The sequence below is a fragment of the Eutrema salsugineum genome, unplaced genomic scaffold (assembly GCF_000478725.1).
Source record: "Eutrema salsugineum unplaced genomic scaffold, Eutsalg1_0 scaffold_4, whole genome shotgun sequence".
NCBI classification, from domain to species: Eukaryota; Viridiplantae; Streptophyta; class Magnoliopsida; order Brassicales; family Brassicaceae; genus Eutrema; species Eutrema salsugineum.
In genome coordinates, this window is record NW_006256686.1 from 9,116,787 (window position 1) to 9,135,132 (window position 18,346).

Consider the following 18,346-nt stretch of genomic DNA (forward strand, 5'->3'; position numbering starts at 1 on the left):
GGGTTTGGTGACGCTGGAGGATTGACTGAAGAAGTTGAACGGAGTTCGGTTAACTGTTGAACAATGGCTCTAAAATCGGTTTTGTTGGTATTATAAACCAAAGCTTGAGGATTTTGTTGTTGATTTTGCTTGGTTAATGGATCTAAAATATTATTAAGATTTGGATAATATTTATTGGTTGTTTAGATTGATTACTGATCCAACTAAATTTTATAAAAGATATCCTGTTTAAGGGTTTTGAATTATTCAAATTCCCATCACACACATTAACATTATAGTATTGTTACTGAAACAGAAAATAGCCGGTCAAACATAAACCAATTTTGAATGTAGGAGTTTCGATGGGTTTGGTGACTCTGTAGGATTGACTGAAGAAGTTGAACCGAGTCCGGTTGACTGTTGAACAATGGCTCTGAAATCGGTTTTGTTGATAACCAAAGCTTGAGGATTTTGTTGTTGATTTTTCTGGGATGATGGATCTATACGGAAGTTGTATTAAGATTTGGATAATATTCATTGGTTTTTTAGATTGATTACTGATCCAACTAAAGTGTATAAAAATGCTCTGTTTAAAGGTTTGAATTATTCAAAACCCATCACGCACACATTAACATTACATTGTTACTGTGAAACAGAGACTTTAATATCTTTTTTTAAAAAATTATGTTCATGGTTGATTACTCTAAACTACTAATGATATAGAACTCAAAGTGATTGATACAAATAGCATTTAAAAGACTTTACGACTAGACTCTAAATTAATTAGACGGAGGTTTAAACACAAGTCTTGAACTCAAACATAAATGCATATCGATGTACACCGATAACTTTGTCTAACGACCTATATTCTAAACTATTGTTTGAATGTAGAATACGCAGACAAGCATTAACAAGCGGGTTTGATGAGTTCATGATTTGCTTTAACATCAACTGTCATTGGCTAAGGACAAATCACTCACCAAAGTTTGTTCTAGCAACCTATTACACTTTTGATGAACAAGTTAACCTAAGATCGTAGATTGAGTGATCAGTTCAACCTAAGCATTAAGAACAACTATGGTGAAGACAATTCTAGTTAAGCCCTATTTGCATTTAATCACTAACTCATTGAAATCCTTTGAACACCCTAATTTAGCTAAGAGATCTACTCAGACATGGCAAAAAGAACAAAAACACAAGATGAGAAAGAATCCTTGAATAAAACTCAGAAGTATCAATAGGGTTCAGAAAAGTGTAGCAGAGATTCTTCTCCCAAATTTTTCAAGCAAATTTCTCTCAAAAGTCTAGAAAATGTAAAAATAAAGCTTAAAAAGTCTATATGTGTTTCTTAGGCGGCTCTGGTCTTTTTTTATCTCCTCTTCACGTCCCAGAACTAGGTAAAATCTGTTTCCTTATTTTTCTCTGGAGGTTGGAGCAGGTGCTCCACGAAAGGGCTTAGTCGGGAGCAGGTGCTCCGACTAAAGGATGATCCAGCTGCGTGTAAATTGGCCTCTTTTGCTCAGCTTCAACTCCTTTTAGCACCAAAAGCTCTAGCTTCTCCAATCCTTACCTAAAGCCTCCTAGATACCTGAAACGACCTGAAAAAGATTTCAAAGACTCCTAAAAAGATCAGTAAACACAGGTCAGAATTAGTCAAAATAGCCACTTATCAAGTGGCCGTTTGGTGTATCCTACAATTTCTACTAGAGCAGAGGTATGTCAAAGTATTACCACTGTTTAAATTGACTAAAAACATAGTTCATTTAAATGATAGATTTTTTGCTACATGTTATTAAAGAGTTGCTCACTTGAAAACAAAAGCAAAATATTGATTTTTTTCATTCTTAGGACTTTTTTACTAAATAATTAATATTTAATCAAAAATTAAAGGCCGACTTTCATAATTGTTGCTCTACTTAAAATAAATAAAATTTGTAAAATATATATATTTCTTTTACTTTTGATGTTGGATAAAATTAATTTTTACTTAAAATAAATAAAATTTGTAAAATATATTTGCGTACTATATTTTCAAAACCACCTATCAAACAAAAGATCATGTGGTTGGGTGAAATTCTGCAATTAACACATAGTGTGTTTGTGCAAGGATTTAGTGGAGACAAGAGACCAATATTTCTTTCTCGTAAATATTTTGACCAGATTAGTACAAAATATGTTGGGAGAGAAGTTTATAGTAGCATGGGATGATATTGTTACGCTTCTCTCCGACTTAAAACAATGTTCGACTCCTCTTTCAGTTCAGATACAGTTTCAAGAGGTTTGACAATTACATTTGGCAGGAGCCAAACATATCACAATGCCATGGTGAACAATCGTTCCCTACAGATTTCCTTACTTGCTTCTTGACAAAAGTATTTCTAATCACATCTCTTCAATCAAAATGATGAGAAGCAACAAATTATAAAGATGGGCTAAGGTAGTGGTTTTCCATAAGATGATTCTTGACATCCATAACCAACGCACATGTATTAAGTTCCATTGGTTAAATTCCATTACAGACTCAAACTCTAAAATGATGGAGGCATTTATTGTAAGAAAAAAAATTATGAAGTTATTTTTACATTCTTTTAACAAAAGAACTCATATGTGTAGCACTACAAGAAAGATCGGGTTTTAAGTCGGCATATATCGACGTAAAATCGACGTAAAAGAGCATTTACGTCGAATTAACGACGAAAAAAAAAATCGTCGTAAAACGATCGTCGTAAAACCGAAATCGTCGTAAAATCGTCGTAAAATTACCAACTCCGGAAAATCGTCGTAAAATCGTCGGAAACTATTCGTCGTAAATGCGACGTAAAATTTCCAACGGAAGTACAACGAAAGAACTCCATCATAAGAACGACGTAAAATCGATGTAAAATCGTCATAAATTACATCGATTTAACAACGATTAGGAGACGAATAATTTTAATTAAGGGAAACTAATTTTTTAATTGTCGATGTTAAATCATCGTAAATTTTTGACGTAAATCCGATGTAAACTTATTCGACGTAAATTCGTCGTTAAATATTCCACGTTAGATCGACGTAAATTTACGACGAATTTACGTCGATTTATAAATTAATTATTTAATTCGATTTGAATTTAATTAATGAATTTTGAAAATAATAAAAAATTAAAAATAGAAAAAAACAATTTAAATTGAAATTTAAATTTAAAAATAATTTATAAATAAAAAAAAAATTAATACAAATTATTTTTTACAAAAAAACCTAATCTACAATGTGATTTCGTAATCGTCGAGGTTCAGATCGACGTCACGAGGAGGCTCTCCGTCTTGGCCGCCCGTCGCTGCTGGGTCGTCGTTTCCCGTCTGCACTACCGGAGCCGAAGACTGACCGCCCTGCGTCTGCTGGTCCGATGGTCCAGTACCGGAAGTACCACCGGTCTCAAAAACCCTTCGTGCTCGCTGTTGCCTTGCTCGGATTGCGGTGGCCAACTGCGGAACCGCTTCCGCAACGATGTCGAAGAGATCATGTATCTCGGTGAGCTCCTGCTTCTGGGCCACTTGCTCATGCCTGAGAGTGGTGATCTCAGCATTGGCCGTAGCAAGCTCCTGGCGAAGCTGACTCGGATCCTCCTGCGTGCGGAATCCGGAAGCCGAGGCGGCAGGACAGTCTCTAATAGAGCCCATCCCTAAGGTTCGGCCCTTCTTCTTCGGAGCAACCTACAAATGGAAAATAAAAACGTTAATTATTTATTAAGTAATAAATATAATAAATTCTAAAAAAATTGAAATAGATCATACCTCTTCGAAAATCTGGTCTTGCTCAGCGACGGTCAACGGTACCTGGATAGTACCGTCAGGTGTGGCCTGGGTCTCCCGCTCGGCGATCCGCTGCATAGCGGCATTGTAGATCTCCTCGGACCGAGCGTCGACAAAGCTCCCGTCCCTCTTCCGGTGAGTGGTCTCGAAGAGCTTCGTCATTGGAGGTAGTTCTCCTCCGTTCTCCTCGGCCTACGAATTAGTAAACATTAGTCAAAAATATTTAATAAATTATAGCAATAAATAAAATTAAATTAAAATAATAATTACTTACCATCATGAGACGTCTTCCCGCAAAAGATATTTGGCCAGAAGTGTGCGGGGTCACTAACTTCTCACCAGTCACCGGATCGACCCGGTTTCGGACGGCCGAACACTTAGCAGCGGTGGTTTGGGCATGCGGGTCCAGCCAGTACGCCTTCAACCCGTTCCAACAGGTAGTGGACATGGAGTTCGGCTTTGCGTTGTCGCCGTCGGTCTCCCATTTCCGCTTCCAATCGGAAACGGTGTTGACTAGGCGTTTCTGCGCCTTCAGCCGGAAAGCTTCGCGGACCGTCTCGTTGATCCCGATGTCCCAGTTCCACCGTTGCTGCAAAAGAAAACAAAAAATTAGATAAATAATATAAAAGTAAGATTAATTGAATTTTACTACAATTTAAAATGATATAAATAATATTTAAAAAATATTACCGCAAAGCACTTGTACCAGGTGTCGAACGTCTCTTGCGACACCTTGCTCCAATTGTAGTGCGGCTCCACGAAATGACTCTTAATTGTGTCGGAAACGCTCCGACCGACACAATTATCCAAATCAAACCTATGAAACAAAAAAAAACTTATTACATTAATATTTAAGTAAATTAAAGCATTAATTTAAAAAAATATAAAAAACTAAAAAGTTTACTTACCAATAAGAGCCTGGTTCCGCTTTTCCGGGAACCAGACGTCGTAAAGTCCCCCGTCCCGGTAGGGCTAGTAAATCCTCAACCGTAAACTGGGCATACGGATGAGGAGGGGCGGGTACCGGTTCGGCAGCCGGCGGTGGAGGTGGTGGTGGAGGCGGTGGTGGAGGCGGTGGTGGAGACGGCTCCGCGGTATTCGGAACCTGGGAGGCTCCGGAAGATGAAGGGACATCGGTCTCGGTGTTTCCCGTGGCAGACGCCCGGGAAGAGTGTCCGTCCGCCATGAAATTGATGTAATGCATCCTCCGTCGAGTCATCGTCTGCAAAACCGATAAAATTTTATTTTTCAAGTTAATTACAATTAATTTTTAATTACGATCCTAAATCTAAGAAATTACGATCCTAAATCTAACAAATTCCGAGCCTAAACTAATTCCCGACCTAAACCGTTTGAATTTCTAAACTATTTAATAATAAAATAATTTAAAGTAATTAAAAAAAAATAATTACCTTTTTTGCGTCAAAAAGAGGAGGAATGCAAGAGAGGAGGAAGCAGAGAGAGAGGAAGGAGAGATAAGCGACGAAATGAGGAAGGGGTGAGGTCCTATATATAGAATTTATATTCGTCGTAAATACGACGTAACGATTACGACGAATTTACGACGAATCCGTCGTAAATTCGTCGCAAAGGTCCCACCGTATAACAAAGCGAATAAGACAAACACACGTGGCTGTATCTGGGCTTTGCGATGATTTTACGATGATCCGTGTTATTCGTCGTAAATTCGTCGTAATCGTTACGTCGAATTTACGACGAATCGTATAAATCATAAAAATTAAGACGGCTGTGTATCCACAAATCGTCGTAATATTACGACGAATTTACGACGAATTATACCAAAACTGATGAAATTCAAAAATTGAAACATCCATAAGCACATACAAGTATGTCTATTCATGATAAATGTGGTCTGTATAACTTTCTAGCATGTTTACATAACTTAATGAAAAATTTAGTAAGATGTAAGATAAATCCATACATCTTGTGTAAATGTATATAACACCTTAAGATTAAATCCATACATCTTGTGTAAATGTATATAACACCTTAAGATTACTTGATAAACACATATATGTCAAATTTTGAAATTTTGTTTTTTTTTTGTTTAAAAAGTTGTTTTACCTAATGAGATGGTAAGCCATTTCATTCTCTTCATCAAAATCCCCCCTGAACCCCATAAAAGATTGATTATAAGATTTAGGGGTTACATTTCGTCGTAATCTCGATGGTATATTACGACGAATTTACGACGATCACTCCCATTCGTCGTAAATTCGTCGTAATAAAAACCACATTTCTACAAGTTCCTGAACCTTATACTACAGACCCTTATATAATACATCAGTTTACTTAGGAAAATAAACCCAAAAACCATTCTGTAAGTTGGGAAAGCTAAACCCTATAGGGTTTAGGGTTTGCATTTTACGACGAATTTACGACGAATTCCAAATAATCGTCGTAAATTCGTCGTAAAAGTCAACATATGTCCAAGTCAACACTTTAACAAATTTTCATCAACATTTAATTAGTTTTTATTAATTGGCTTTAATTTTTCAAAAATTTAAATTTGACAAATGTTACATTGAAACGTTCAAAGCATGCAATTAAATGTCAACATATTTAATTAGTCTTCATCAACATTTTCCTCGGTGTCCTCATCATCATTGTCATCATCATCACTGCTTGTTTGAAATTCGTCAGCACCTTCTTCAGTTTCGTCCCCATGTAGATCTTCAACTTGTCGATTACGTGGATCAATTAAAAGAACATCTTCTTCAACATCCGGTTCTGTAATGTCCACACAATCATCTTGTTGCATTGGCGGGAGATCTACACCATCAATTATACCCCTTGGAGCAATTTTGACAACTGCCAGCCATGAAATTCCCGTATTCCGAACTCGAGGATATGGAACAGAGGTGACTTGTTCTGCTTGAGATGCAAGTATAAAAGGCTCGAACTTATTGTATCGCCGAGATGCGTTTACATCTACCACTCCGAATTTGTTAATTCGCACTCCACGACCTACCGTAGGATCAAACCAATCACATTTGAATAGAACAGTTTTCATTCTGACTAATCCGGGGTATTGCACTTCAATTATCTCTTTGATGATCCCATAAAAGTCTACTTCACCTCGTACACAAACTCCATAGTTTGTAGTTGCTCGTTGAGTGCCATGACTATAAGTATGAAAAACATAGCCACGTGTGAAATACATAGCTGCAGTAGTTATCTTCGAAATAGGACCTAGGAGCAACTCATGAAACCATACTGCATATGTCATGTCATCATGCTCGACTTGACCTTTTAACCACAATGCATAATGTTGGTCTTTCCGCTTGTTAATTTCATCTTCTGAAACACCGTCAATGCATTCTCGGACTTTACTGACGAAAGTGCTGAAATTTTAAAACATTGTTAAGGACATTTCGTCTGTTCAATCAAATTTTAATCATGCATGGTTATAATTATGTACCTTTCGTAAGGTGCCAATTCCTCGCAATTCAGAAGTATGTATGTATGTGCGCTGTGGTAGTCTTGTTCGTTTGACCAACAAGTTTCTTTTAGTTTCCCACTTAGACGTCCAATTGGTGAGAATATATCAGGCACACCTTCTACTGCGTAACTTTGTCCTACACCCCCATCTCGTAACGTCTTGGAGCCCGTTTGCGTGTACAAACCTTCGGAGCAAAATAATAAGACGTGAAATGAGAAGTTTCTTCTGTCAAACTTCCCGCCACGATAGACCCTTCAACTTTTGCTAAGTTTTTGGCCTTACCCTTTAAATGCTTCATAAATCATTCAAACGGATACATCCACCTAAACTGAACAGGTCCTCCCAACTCTGCTTCATGAGGGAGGTGTATAGGTAAATGTTCCATAACATCGAAGAAAGCAGGTGGGAATATTTTCTCTAAATTGCACAACAATATTGGAATATTTGTAGACAGTTGTGCAACTACATCTTCTGATAATGTCCTTATACTTAGATCACGAAAGAAAGCTCCAATGCCTCCTAGTGCCTCATGGACATGTCCCGGTAGGAGTTCAGCAAACGCAAAAGGAAGTAACCGTTGCATAAACACATGTCAATCATGACTTTTCATCCCTGAAAACTTTTGTCCCTTATCCACAGATTTAGCCAGATTAGATACATATCCATCAGGAAATTTCACGGCTGATGATACCCAATTAAACAATGCTGTTTTTTGTTCAGCACCCAACCAAAATACGGGAACAGGTGCTTTCCCATTACACACCATATGCAACTCAATTCTGCTACATATATCGGGTAAGTCCATCCGTGATTTAACGCTGTCTTTGGTTCTTCCTTGGACGTTCAAAACAGTATGCATGATGTTATCGAAAAAATTCTTCTCGATGTGCATAACATCAAGATTATGTCTAAGCAAATGATCTTTCCAGTAAGGCAGATCCCAAAATATACTTTTCTTGTGCCAATTGTGATGAACCCCATATCCTTCAGGCATATTCGCAGGAGTGTGCCAATTTCTTCCAAGGGGGACCGTTTCAAGTCCACCCCAATGATCTATTTGCGCTTCAAGCTCTACTCCAGTTAGGTACACTGGTGGAGAGAGACGAACCAATTTGTTCTTTATAAACAAACGCCTTTTTCTTCTATATTGATGGTTTGGTGGTAAAAACCGACGGTGGCAATCAAACCAACAGGTTTTCCTACCATGTTTAAGCTGAAATGCATCAGTCCTATGAAGACAATAAGGACATGATAACCTCTCATGCGTTGTCCAACCTGATAGCATTCCGTATGCCGGGAAATTGCTTATTGTCCACATAAGCACCGCTCGCATCGTAAAATTTTTACCACTCGAACAGTCATATGTTCGTACTCCAACATGCCACAACTGGTTTAACTCATGTATGAGTGGTTGCAAAAACACATCAAGGGCCCGCTTCGGGTGATTTGGACCAGGGACTAATATACTTAGAAACAAAAACTCTCTTTGCATGCACATATCTGGAGGAAGGTTATATGGCGTAAGAATCACAGGCCATAATGAATATTGCCTACCAGACATACCAAATGGACTAAACCCGTCAGTGCAAAGACCAAGATAAACATTTCGCTTAGACCTAGCAAAGTCTGGATGTATGGTGTTAAAATGTTTCCAAGATTTCCCGTCAGACGGGTGAGTCATTTTGCCATCTGTTTGTGAATGTTCCGCATGCCATCTCATCGACGCAGCTGTCCGTTCAGATTGATATAGTCTTTTTAACCTATCAGTGATAGGAAGATACCACATTCGTTGGTAAGGAATCTTCTTACGTCCAGCAATTTGCGGTCTATATCTTGGCTTTTGGCAGAAACGACATTCTTCAAGCTTCTCATCATCTCTCCAAAAAAGCATACAATTATCAACACAAACATCAATCATCTCAGAAGGCAATCCAAGACTAAAAACCAGCTTCTGAATTTCATAATACGTTTCAGCAGCCAAATTATCATCTGGCAAATACTCTTTAATATGATCTGCCCAATCGTTCATGCAAACTTCAGATAGATTGTGATCAGTTTTTATTGTCATCATCCGAGCTGCCAATGATAATTTTGATAAACCTTCCCTACATCCCTCGTACAGAGGCTGTTTTGCTGCGTTTAACATATCATAAAGGCGTTTCGCATCTGCATTGGGCTCCTCAACAGTATCAGCATGTGTTTCATGAAATGCATCAGTAACCATTTCATGCATCCTATCATGATCTTCACCCTGAACTTGACTACTTTGATAATCATTGGACGCTTCAAAATCCACATGTTCTTGATGATTACTACTACTCCGTGCAGCCATCTGACCACTACTTTGACCATATCCCTCTCCATGCTGATACCAAATAAAGTATTGGGGCATGAACCCTCTATTCAATAAATGCTGCCAGACAGTGTCAATAGGAATATGTTTCCTATTTTTGCATTTCACACAAGGACAATACATTTTGCCGCTTTCAATTACAGTTTGCATAAGGCCGGCTTGGTACATGAATATTTCCAATCCGTTTTTGAAGTCTTCAGTCAACGACCCATCACCATTTTTGGGCGTATACATCCACTTTCGTAGATCGTATATAGACATTTCAAAAACAAATATTTGACTTTTTGTTTCTGAAATTTGATATAAATTTCAACTACTAAAAATTTTACTTAAACATTCAAAGACTCAAAAAATTTGTGTCTTTATATGTTTTTTTGGGTTGATGGAATAATGAGAGAAGAAAGGGTATATATAGAATTTTTTGTTTTGTTACCAACATATTACCATTGCATATTTACATCAAATTTACGTCGAAATAAAACTTACATCACATTTACATTGATTTTACGTCAATTACGAGATAGAGGACAATTAGTCGTATTATCGACGTAAATATTACGACAACATTACGACGAAATAAAATTCGTTCTTCATTCATCGTAATATCGTCGTAACGTTACGACGATTTTACGAGGGTCATTTTTTACGTCGAATTTACGACGAAATTTTTGATCGTCGTAAATACGACGTAATGTTGTCGTAAATTTACGACGACTAAAAATCGTCGTAAATAATTCGACGGAAAAGCCCCTCATTCTTGTAGTGTAGTTAAAATACTTACAAGATGAAAAAAAATATATATTTTTGAATGAAATTATTCTATTGGAATTATATGTTCAATTTTTGAATCTTGTTAAAATGATGCAAAAAGACTTTCTAATGTAAACTCAAATTTTCACCCAAAAAAAAAAAGAAGAAAAGACTGTTATGTGACACAATTTTGCAACTATATGTTAAACTTTGAGAAAATACAGATAACCTTAACCGTATATATTTGAATTTTGTAAACCTTAAAAGCGTGTATTAGTTGTCAAAAAATTAAAACTATATTTTTTTGAACCATTCTTTTAGAACAGATATCGTCGCCTTCTTTTCTCTTTCATGGTTTCATCCCCAACTCTAACAATGGCTACTAAAGGTAGGAAATCCTCAGCATCCTTTTATCTCTATATCTTGTTCTCTCCATTTGCTTAGATGGTGAAATTAATCTTGGACTATTGGTAGTTGTAGAAATAGTTCCTTCTTTGATTTAGAGACGATTTTTTTTCAATTTTGTTGATTAAAAAAAAAGAGTGGGAATTTTTTTTCTGAAATTTGAATGATAATTGGTGAATTCCTTACTGGTTTTTCAGCTAAGAATCTCAACTGTGATGACTCTGTGCTATATATTTGTAGCTTTTGTCTTTTGAGCTTTTAACAGGAAAGAAAATCTGCATTTTTTACAAAACGCTATGCATATAATTCTTAACTTATCTATCTATAACTATTGTGAATAAAATGTTCTTAATTAGTTCGCATTGGATCTATTTAGAAATTACTAAACCATTTTTTTAACATTGTGCTCTGCCTCCTTTGTTACTTATGTTAGCATTAATTTGATTACTTCTAGAGTAATTTTCAGTCTGTAGTTTCTTGTGATTGGAGTATTTATTCCTTATTCCTTTTCCCTGAAACTTGTTCAAGATATTAGTTCACTTAGTATTTGATTAGGCTTGGTGGCATATTTGGAGTCTCTTTTTGCTATATAACGTAACTATAAAATCTGCATTTGTTGAAAACGGTATATTATCTCTTAACTATCTATCTTTTTTCAAAAAAAGAAAGGAAATGTTCTTAGTTAGGATTTGATCTATTTGGGAAGTACTAAACCAACAGCCTGTGATTTTTAACATTTTGAACTAGTTACACGTTATCAGTACATTGTCACTAAAAGAGAGAATCAGATTTTTTTTTTTTGACAATTATGTTTACAATTGATTCTGAAGATTAAATAGACCTCAAAGTGAGACAAATAGCAATTAGAAGTCTTTACCAATCGTGCAAATGATAATATACTGGTTTATATGTTAAGAAAGAAACATGAACACTGAGAGCATTGTATTGTAGAGTCTCTCACAAGAGTCTTTTATCTATAAAAATAATAATAAATTAATAAATAGTAATATTTAATATACAAAAGTCTAAAAAGCATTGAAAAACTCTTTCAAAGATTTGAAAGAGTCTCTCAACTTTTTTGAAAGACTCTTATACTTCAGTATTAATATTAATATTTTTAGTGTTTGTTATATATGAGAAACTATTGTAAGAGATCTAATGCAGATGCTCTAAGATTGTATAGCAATATCTAATTTTTATATTCTTAAATCATGATTCCTCTTTTATATTTGTTATATATGTTTAGACTTATGCATTGACTTATTTTAATGGATTCTATTTTTTTATACGGTATCGTTTGTTCTCTTTGATATTTTTAGGTTAATTTTTTCTATATATAAGATGCAGAAACTCTTTAAACCTATATGTTATCATTGCGGCCGCATTTCTTAGATCAAAATTGTGAAAGTTTTGATTAAACTCTTGATAATTTGTGTAGGATTTCAAATGCATCGAATCAAAGAACTTGATTCAGTTTAAAAGGTATGTACCATTTAAAGAACTTATGGAATTTTTATATTTAATCCATTTATTATATTTTAAAAAATATTTGTATAATTTGTTCTTGTTTTTGTCATCTATGGCTTCTCATACTAACAGTTATTGTTTTCCTCTTTGCACATTTAAAATAATTGTTAAATTTTAATTTGATTACTAGCGGTTTATATTTAGATCTATGAAATTTTTTAAATAAAAATGATAATTTATATATTTTGTGTTTAGCAGTGAATTCATGATTCTTCTAATCTCTATCCTAATGAAGAAGATGATGACGAAGAGTTGTAGCTCAGAAGCTCATACTTCTCCAAAGATGGGATGTGAGATTCTAGGAAAAACTTCTGCTGGTGAGCCTCTCTATCGCAAAGTCCTCGCTGGAAGGAAAATAGAAGAAAAACGTATTTTTATTTTAACACAACAAAGAAAAATCGGGTTCTTTATCTCAAACAACATAAGCTTTCCCTAGAATATCACCATCCCATCTTATTTAAGAAGAATACTGGAAATTGGAGAAGAAGACTGACCAACATAAAGTTTTTCCATTTCTTTCAACAAAAAATTATAAGTTTTCTCTGTTGTATTGTTTTTTTTTTTAAAAAAAAATTGTTGAGCTGGAGACTGGAAAATCAGTGGACTAAGATAGGTTTGTTGCTTAGAAAATAAACTGGTTGATGGTTGGACCGGGTTTTGGTTTTGTACCTGAGGCCGGTTTCCAACAAAGCTTGATTCGATTAGGTAAAGCATATAGGCCGAGAATGGAGATTCGTCCGGGTTAACCAAAATTGGTTAACAGGGGGAACCGATTCAGAGGCCATTATATCGGATTGAACAGGAGGTGGAAGTGGAGGTGGAGGACGGTTAAGTTAGAGTAAAAGGAGCTGGTCAAACTTTAACCAATTTTGAATGTGGAAGTTTCGGTGTGTTGGGGTTTAGTGACTCTGGAGGATTGAGTGAAGAAGTTGAACCGAGTACAGTTAACTGTTGAACAATGGCTCTAAATTGGTTTTGTTGGTATTATAAACCAAAGTTTGAGGATTTTGTTGTTGATTTTGCTGGGTTGATGGATCTAAACGAAAGTTGTATTAAGATTTGGATAATATTTATTGGTTGTTTAGATTGATTATTGATTTAACTAAAATTTATAAAAGATGTTTTGTTTAAGGGTTTTCAATTATTCGAATTCCCATCACACACATTGCCATTACAGTATTGTTACTGAAACAGAGACTTTAATATCTTTTTCAAAAAATTATAAGTCTCTTTAAGAAGAATACTGAAAACTGGAGAAGATGGCTCACCAACATAAGGTTTTTCTGTTTCTTTCAACAAAAAAATATAAGTCTGTTGTATGGTTATTTATTTTTTAACAGTGGAGCTGGAGACTGGAAAATCAGTAGTCTAAGACTGGTTTGTTGCAAAGAAAACAACTGGTTGATGGTTGGACATGGTTTTGGTTTTGTACCTGAAGTCGGTTTCCAAAAAAGCTTGATTCGATTAGGTAAAGCATATAAGCTGAGATTGGAGGTTCGACCAGGTTAACTAAAATTGGTTAATAGGGAGAACCGATTCAGATGCCATTATATCAGATTGAACCGGAGGTGGAGGTGGTGGAGGGTGGTTAAGTTAGAGTCAAAGGAGCTGGTCAAGCTTATGATTCATCGTGGGAGAAGGGGACGACTCAGAATCGAATACTGGAAACTGGAGAAGAAGGCTCACAACAATAAGATTTCTCTGTTTCTTTCAATAAAATAAATCATAAGTTTTCTCTATTATATTGTTTTTTTTTTCTTTTTAATTGTGGAGCTGGAGACTGGAAAATCAGTGGATTAAGACTGGTTTGATGTGTAGAAAATCAACCGGTTAGGACTGGATTAAGACTGGTTTTGTACCTGAGGTCGGTTTCCAACAAAGATTGATTCGATTAGGTAACGCATATAAGCCGAGATCAAAGATTCGACTGGGTTAATTGGTTAACAGGGAGACCCGGTTCAGAGGCCATTGTATCGGATTGAACCGGAGGTGGAGGTGGAGGGCGGTTAACTTAGAGTCAAAGGAGCTGGTCAAACTTTAACCAATTTTGAATGTGGGAGTTTCGGTGGGTTTAGGTTTGGTGACTCTGGAGGATTGACTGAAGAAGTTGAACCGAGTCTGGTTAACAGTTGAACAATGGCTCTGAAATCGGTTTTGCTGATATTATAAACCAAAGCTTGAAGATTTTGTTGTTGATTTTGTTGGGTTGATGGATCTTTACGGAAGTTGTATGAAGATTTGGATAATATTTATTGGTTGTTCAGATTGATTACTGATCCAAGTAAAATTATAAAAATGTTCTGTTTAAGGATTTTAAATTATTCAAAATCCCATCACACATACATTAACATTACATTGTTACTGAAACAGAAATTCCAATTTTTTTTATTTTTTTCAAAATTATGTGCATGGTTGATTCCACAACTCTAGTGATACAGAACTCGAAGTGATTGATAAAAATAGCGTTTAAAAGACTTTACCACTCCTACAAAATATCATGTAGTGGAAGAACAGAAAACCGTTCCAAAAAATTGAAAGAACAAAGATTTACCACTTTTTAAAATTGACATAAACACATGGATCATTAGATACTATACTCTTCAATTTTTTTCACAGCCTAACAAAGGGATGATTCGTGAGTGAATGGGTAGACCACCTCTTGTGTACGTCTCTCTCCAAGCATCTGCTCAAAAAATCTAATGCTTCTTTAGACAACCAACCCGGTATACGAGGAAGGCAATCACTGTGACCAATGAGATGGACCCAATCATCGAAACCAAGATCACCATATTCTCCCCAAACCAATTCTCCGGTTAACATCTCCAAAACCGTACACCCAAAAGCCCACACATCAGCTCCAAAGTCCACAATCCCATGGCTCATAAGCTCTATAGCCTCATATCTTGCAGTGCCTCTCCTATGACCGGTTCCTTCACCGTACTCGATCGACCCTTTCTCCATAGCTAGCCCAAAATCTCCAATCTTGGTCAAATACCCATTAGCTCTTAACCGGTGATCGGTAGGGCAGAGAAAGAGATTCTCCGGTTTAATGTCGCGATGGATGATGTTTCGATCGTGGATGTATCTGAGTCTAGACAAGACATCTCTAGCTTGACGCCTGACTCAAGTAACTATGATATGATATTTAATATTATTTGGATTTTTTTCTTGATGAAAGTTACAACGCTCGTGACTATTGGTACTAAGTATAATTTATGTAATAATTTTTTAAACATTTGTGAACTAGTTACCCAATAACAGTACATTGTCATTAAAAGAGAGAATCAGATCTCTTTTTTGACAATTATGTTTATGATTGGTTCTGAGAAATAGACCTCAAAGTGAGACAAATAGCAATTAGAAGACTTTACCAATCTTACAAATTATAATATTTTGGTTTCTTTTAACATTATTGTTATGCCTCCTTTTATATGTTAAGAAGGAAAGATGAACACTGAAAGTATTTGCATTGTAGAGTCTCTCATAAGAGTCTCTTATCTATACAAATAATAATAAATTAAATAGTTATATGTAATATACAAGAGTCTAAAAAGTATTGGAAAATCCCTTCAAAAATTTGAAAGATTCTCTCAAACTTTTTTGAAAGACTCTTATACTTAAATATTATTATTTATTATTTTAATATTTTTTATATATAAGAGACTCTTGTAAGAGATCAATCTTAATACAGATGCTCTAAGATTGTATTGCAACATCTAATCTTTGTATTCATGAATCATATGATTCTTCCTTTATATTTGTTATGTTTAGACTTATGCGTTGACTTATTCTAATGGATTCTACTTTTCTATACGGTGTTGTTTATTCTCTTTGATATTTTTAGGTTAATTTTTTCTATATATAAGATGCAGAAACTCCTTAAATCTATATGTTATCATTGCGGCCGTATTTCTTAGATCAAAAATTGTGAAAGCTTCAATTAAATTCTTGATAATTTGTGTAGGATTTCAAATGCATCAAATCAAAGAACTCGATTCATTTTAAAAGGTATGTACCATTTAAAGAACAACTATAGATTTTTTTATATTCAATCCATTTATTATATTTTTTTAAAAAAATGTGTGATTTGTTCTTGTTTTTGTTATCTATGGATTCTCATACTACCAGTAATTGTTTTCCTGTCTCCACATTTTAAAAAAAAAATTGTTAATGTTTTATTTGATTACTAGCGGTTTATGGTTAAATCCATGAAATTTTTTAGATAAAAATTAAATAATGATAATGTATATATTTTGTTTTTAGTAGTGAATTCGTGATTCTCCTAATCTCTATCCAAAAATGAAGAAGATGATGATGAAGAGTTGTAGCTCAAAAGCTCATACTTCTCCAAAGATGGGATGTGAGATTTTAGGAAAAACTTCTGCTGGTGAGCCTCTCTATCACCAAGTCCTCGCTGGAAGGGAAATGGAAGAAAATCGTAATTTATTTTGCCACAACATTGGAAAATCAAAATTTTTTTTTCTCAAACAACATAAGCTTTTCCTAGAATCTCACCATCCCATCTTATTTAAGAAGAATACTGGAAACGGGAGAAGAAGGCTCACCAACATAAGGTTGCTCTGTTTCTTACAATAAAAAAAAAATCATAAATTTTCTCTGTTGTATTGTTTTTTTTCTTTAATTGTGGAGCTGGAGGCTGGAAAATCAGTGGATTAAGATAGGTTTGATGCGATGAAAATCAACTGGTTGATGGTTGGACCAGGTTTTGGTTTTGTACCTGAGGTCGGTTTCCAACAAAGCTTGATTCGATTAGGTAAAACATATAGGCCGAGAATGGAGATTCGACCGGGTTAGCCAAAATTGGTTAACAGAACCGATTCAGAGGCCATTATATCGGATGGAACAGGAGATGGAAGTGGAGGTGGAGGGCGGTTAACTTAGAGTCAAAGGAGCTGGTCAAACTTTAACCAATTTTGAATGTGGGAGTTTTGGTGTGTTTGGGTTTGGTGACGCTGGAGGATTGACTGAAGAAAATGAACGGAGTTCAGTTAACTGTTGAACAATGGCTCTAAAATCGGTTTTGTTGGTATTATAAACCAAAGCTTAAGGATTTTGTTGTTGATTTTGCTTGGTTGATGGATCTAAAAAATGTATTAAGATTTGGATAATATTTATTGGTTGTTTAGATTGATTACTGATCCAACTAAAATTTATAAAAGATATTCTGTTTAAGGGTTTTGAATTATTCAAATTCCCATCACACACATTAACATTACAGTATTGTTACTGAAACAGAAACTCTAATCTTTTTTTTTAAAATTTATGTTCATGGTTGAGTACAAATCTAAACTACTAATGATACAGAACTCAAAGTGATTGATACAAATAGCAATTAAAAGACTTTAGCACTCCTACAAAATATCATGTACTGGAAGAACACAAAACCATTCCAAACAGTTGAAACAACAAAGATAAACAGATCGATCATTAGTTACTATACTCTTCAACTTCTTTCACAGCCTAACAAAGGGATGATTCGTGAGTGAATGGCTAGACCACCTCTTGTGTACGTCTCTCTCCAAGCATCTGCTCAAAAAATCTATTGCTTCTTTAGACAACCAACCCGGTATACGAGGAAGGCAATCACTGTGACCGATGAGATCGACCCAATCATCGAAACCAAGATCACCATGTTCTCCCCAAACCAATTCTCCGGTTAACATCTCCAAAACCGTACACCCAAAAGCCCACACATCCGTTCCAAAGTCCACAATCCCATGGCTCATAGTCTCTGGAGCCACATACCTCGCAGTGCCTCTCCTATGACCGGTTCCGTCACCGTACTCTATCGACCCTTTCTCCATAGCTAAACCGAAATCTCCAATCTTGGTCAAATTACCCATTAGCTCTTAACCGGTGATCGGTAGGGCAGAGAAAGAGATTCTCCGGTTTAATGTCGCAATGGATGATGTTTCGATCGTGGATGTATCTGAGTCCAGACAAGATATCTCTAGCGAAAAGCTTGACGTCTGACTCAAGTAACTCTCCATGATTATCCTCGATCAAGTCCCTCTTCCAAGTAATTGAGTTTTGACCCACGACGACAAATTTCTTACT

The 18,346-nt window shown here is 35.6% G+C and overlaps 1 protein-coding gene across 1 annotated transcript; it reads right to left on the reverse strand.

Annotated features, from left to right (window-relative positions):
* Nucleotides 1–14,878: 14,878 nt before the first annotated feature.
* Nucleotides 14,879–18,132, reverse strand: LOC18014177 (mitogen-activated protein kinase kinase kinase 4). The gene is made up of 2 exons (XM_006418894.2): nt 17,789–18,132; nt 14,879–15,386 (listed from the first exon to the last, which is right to left on the reverse strand). Exons 1-2 carry the CDS (start codon nt 18,130–18,132, stop codon nt 14,879–14,881), a joined length of 852 nt encoding a protein of 283 aa, XP_006418957.2.
* Between the last annotated feature and the right edge of the window lie 214 nt (nt 18,133–18,346).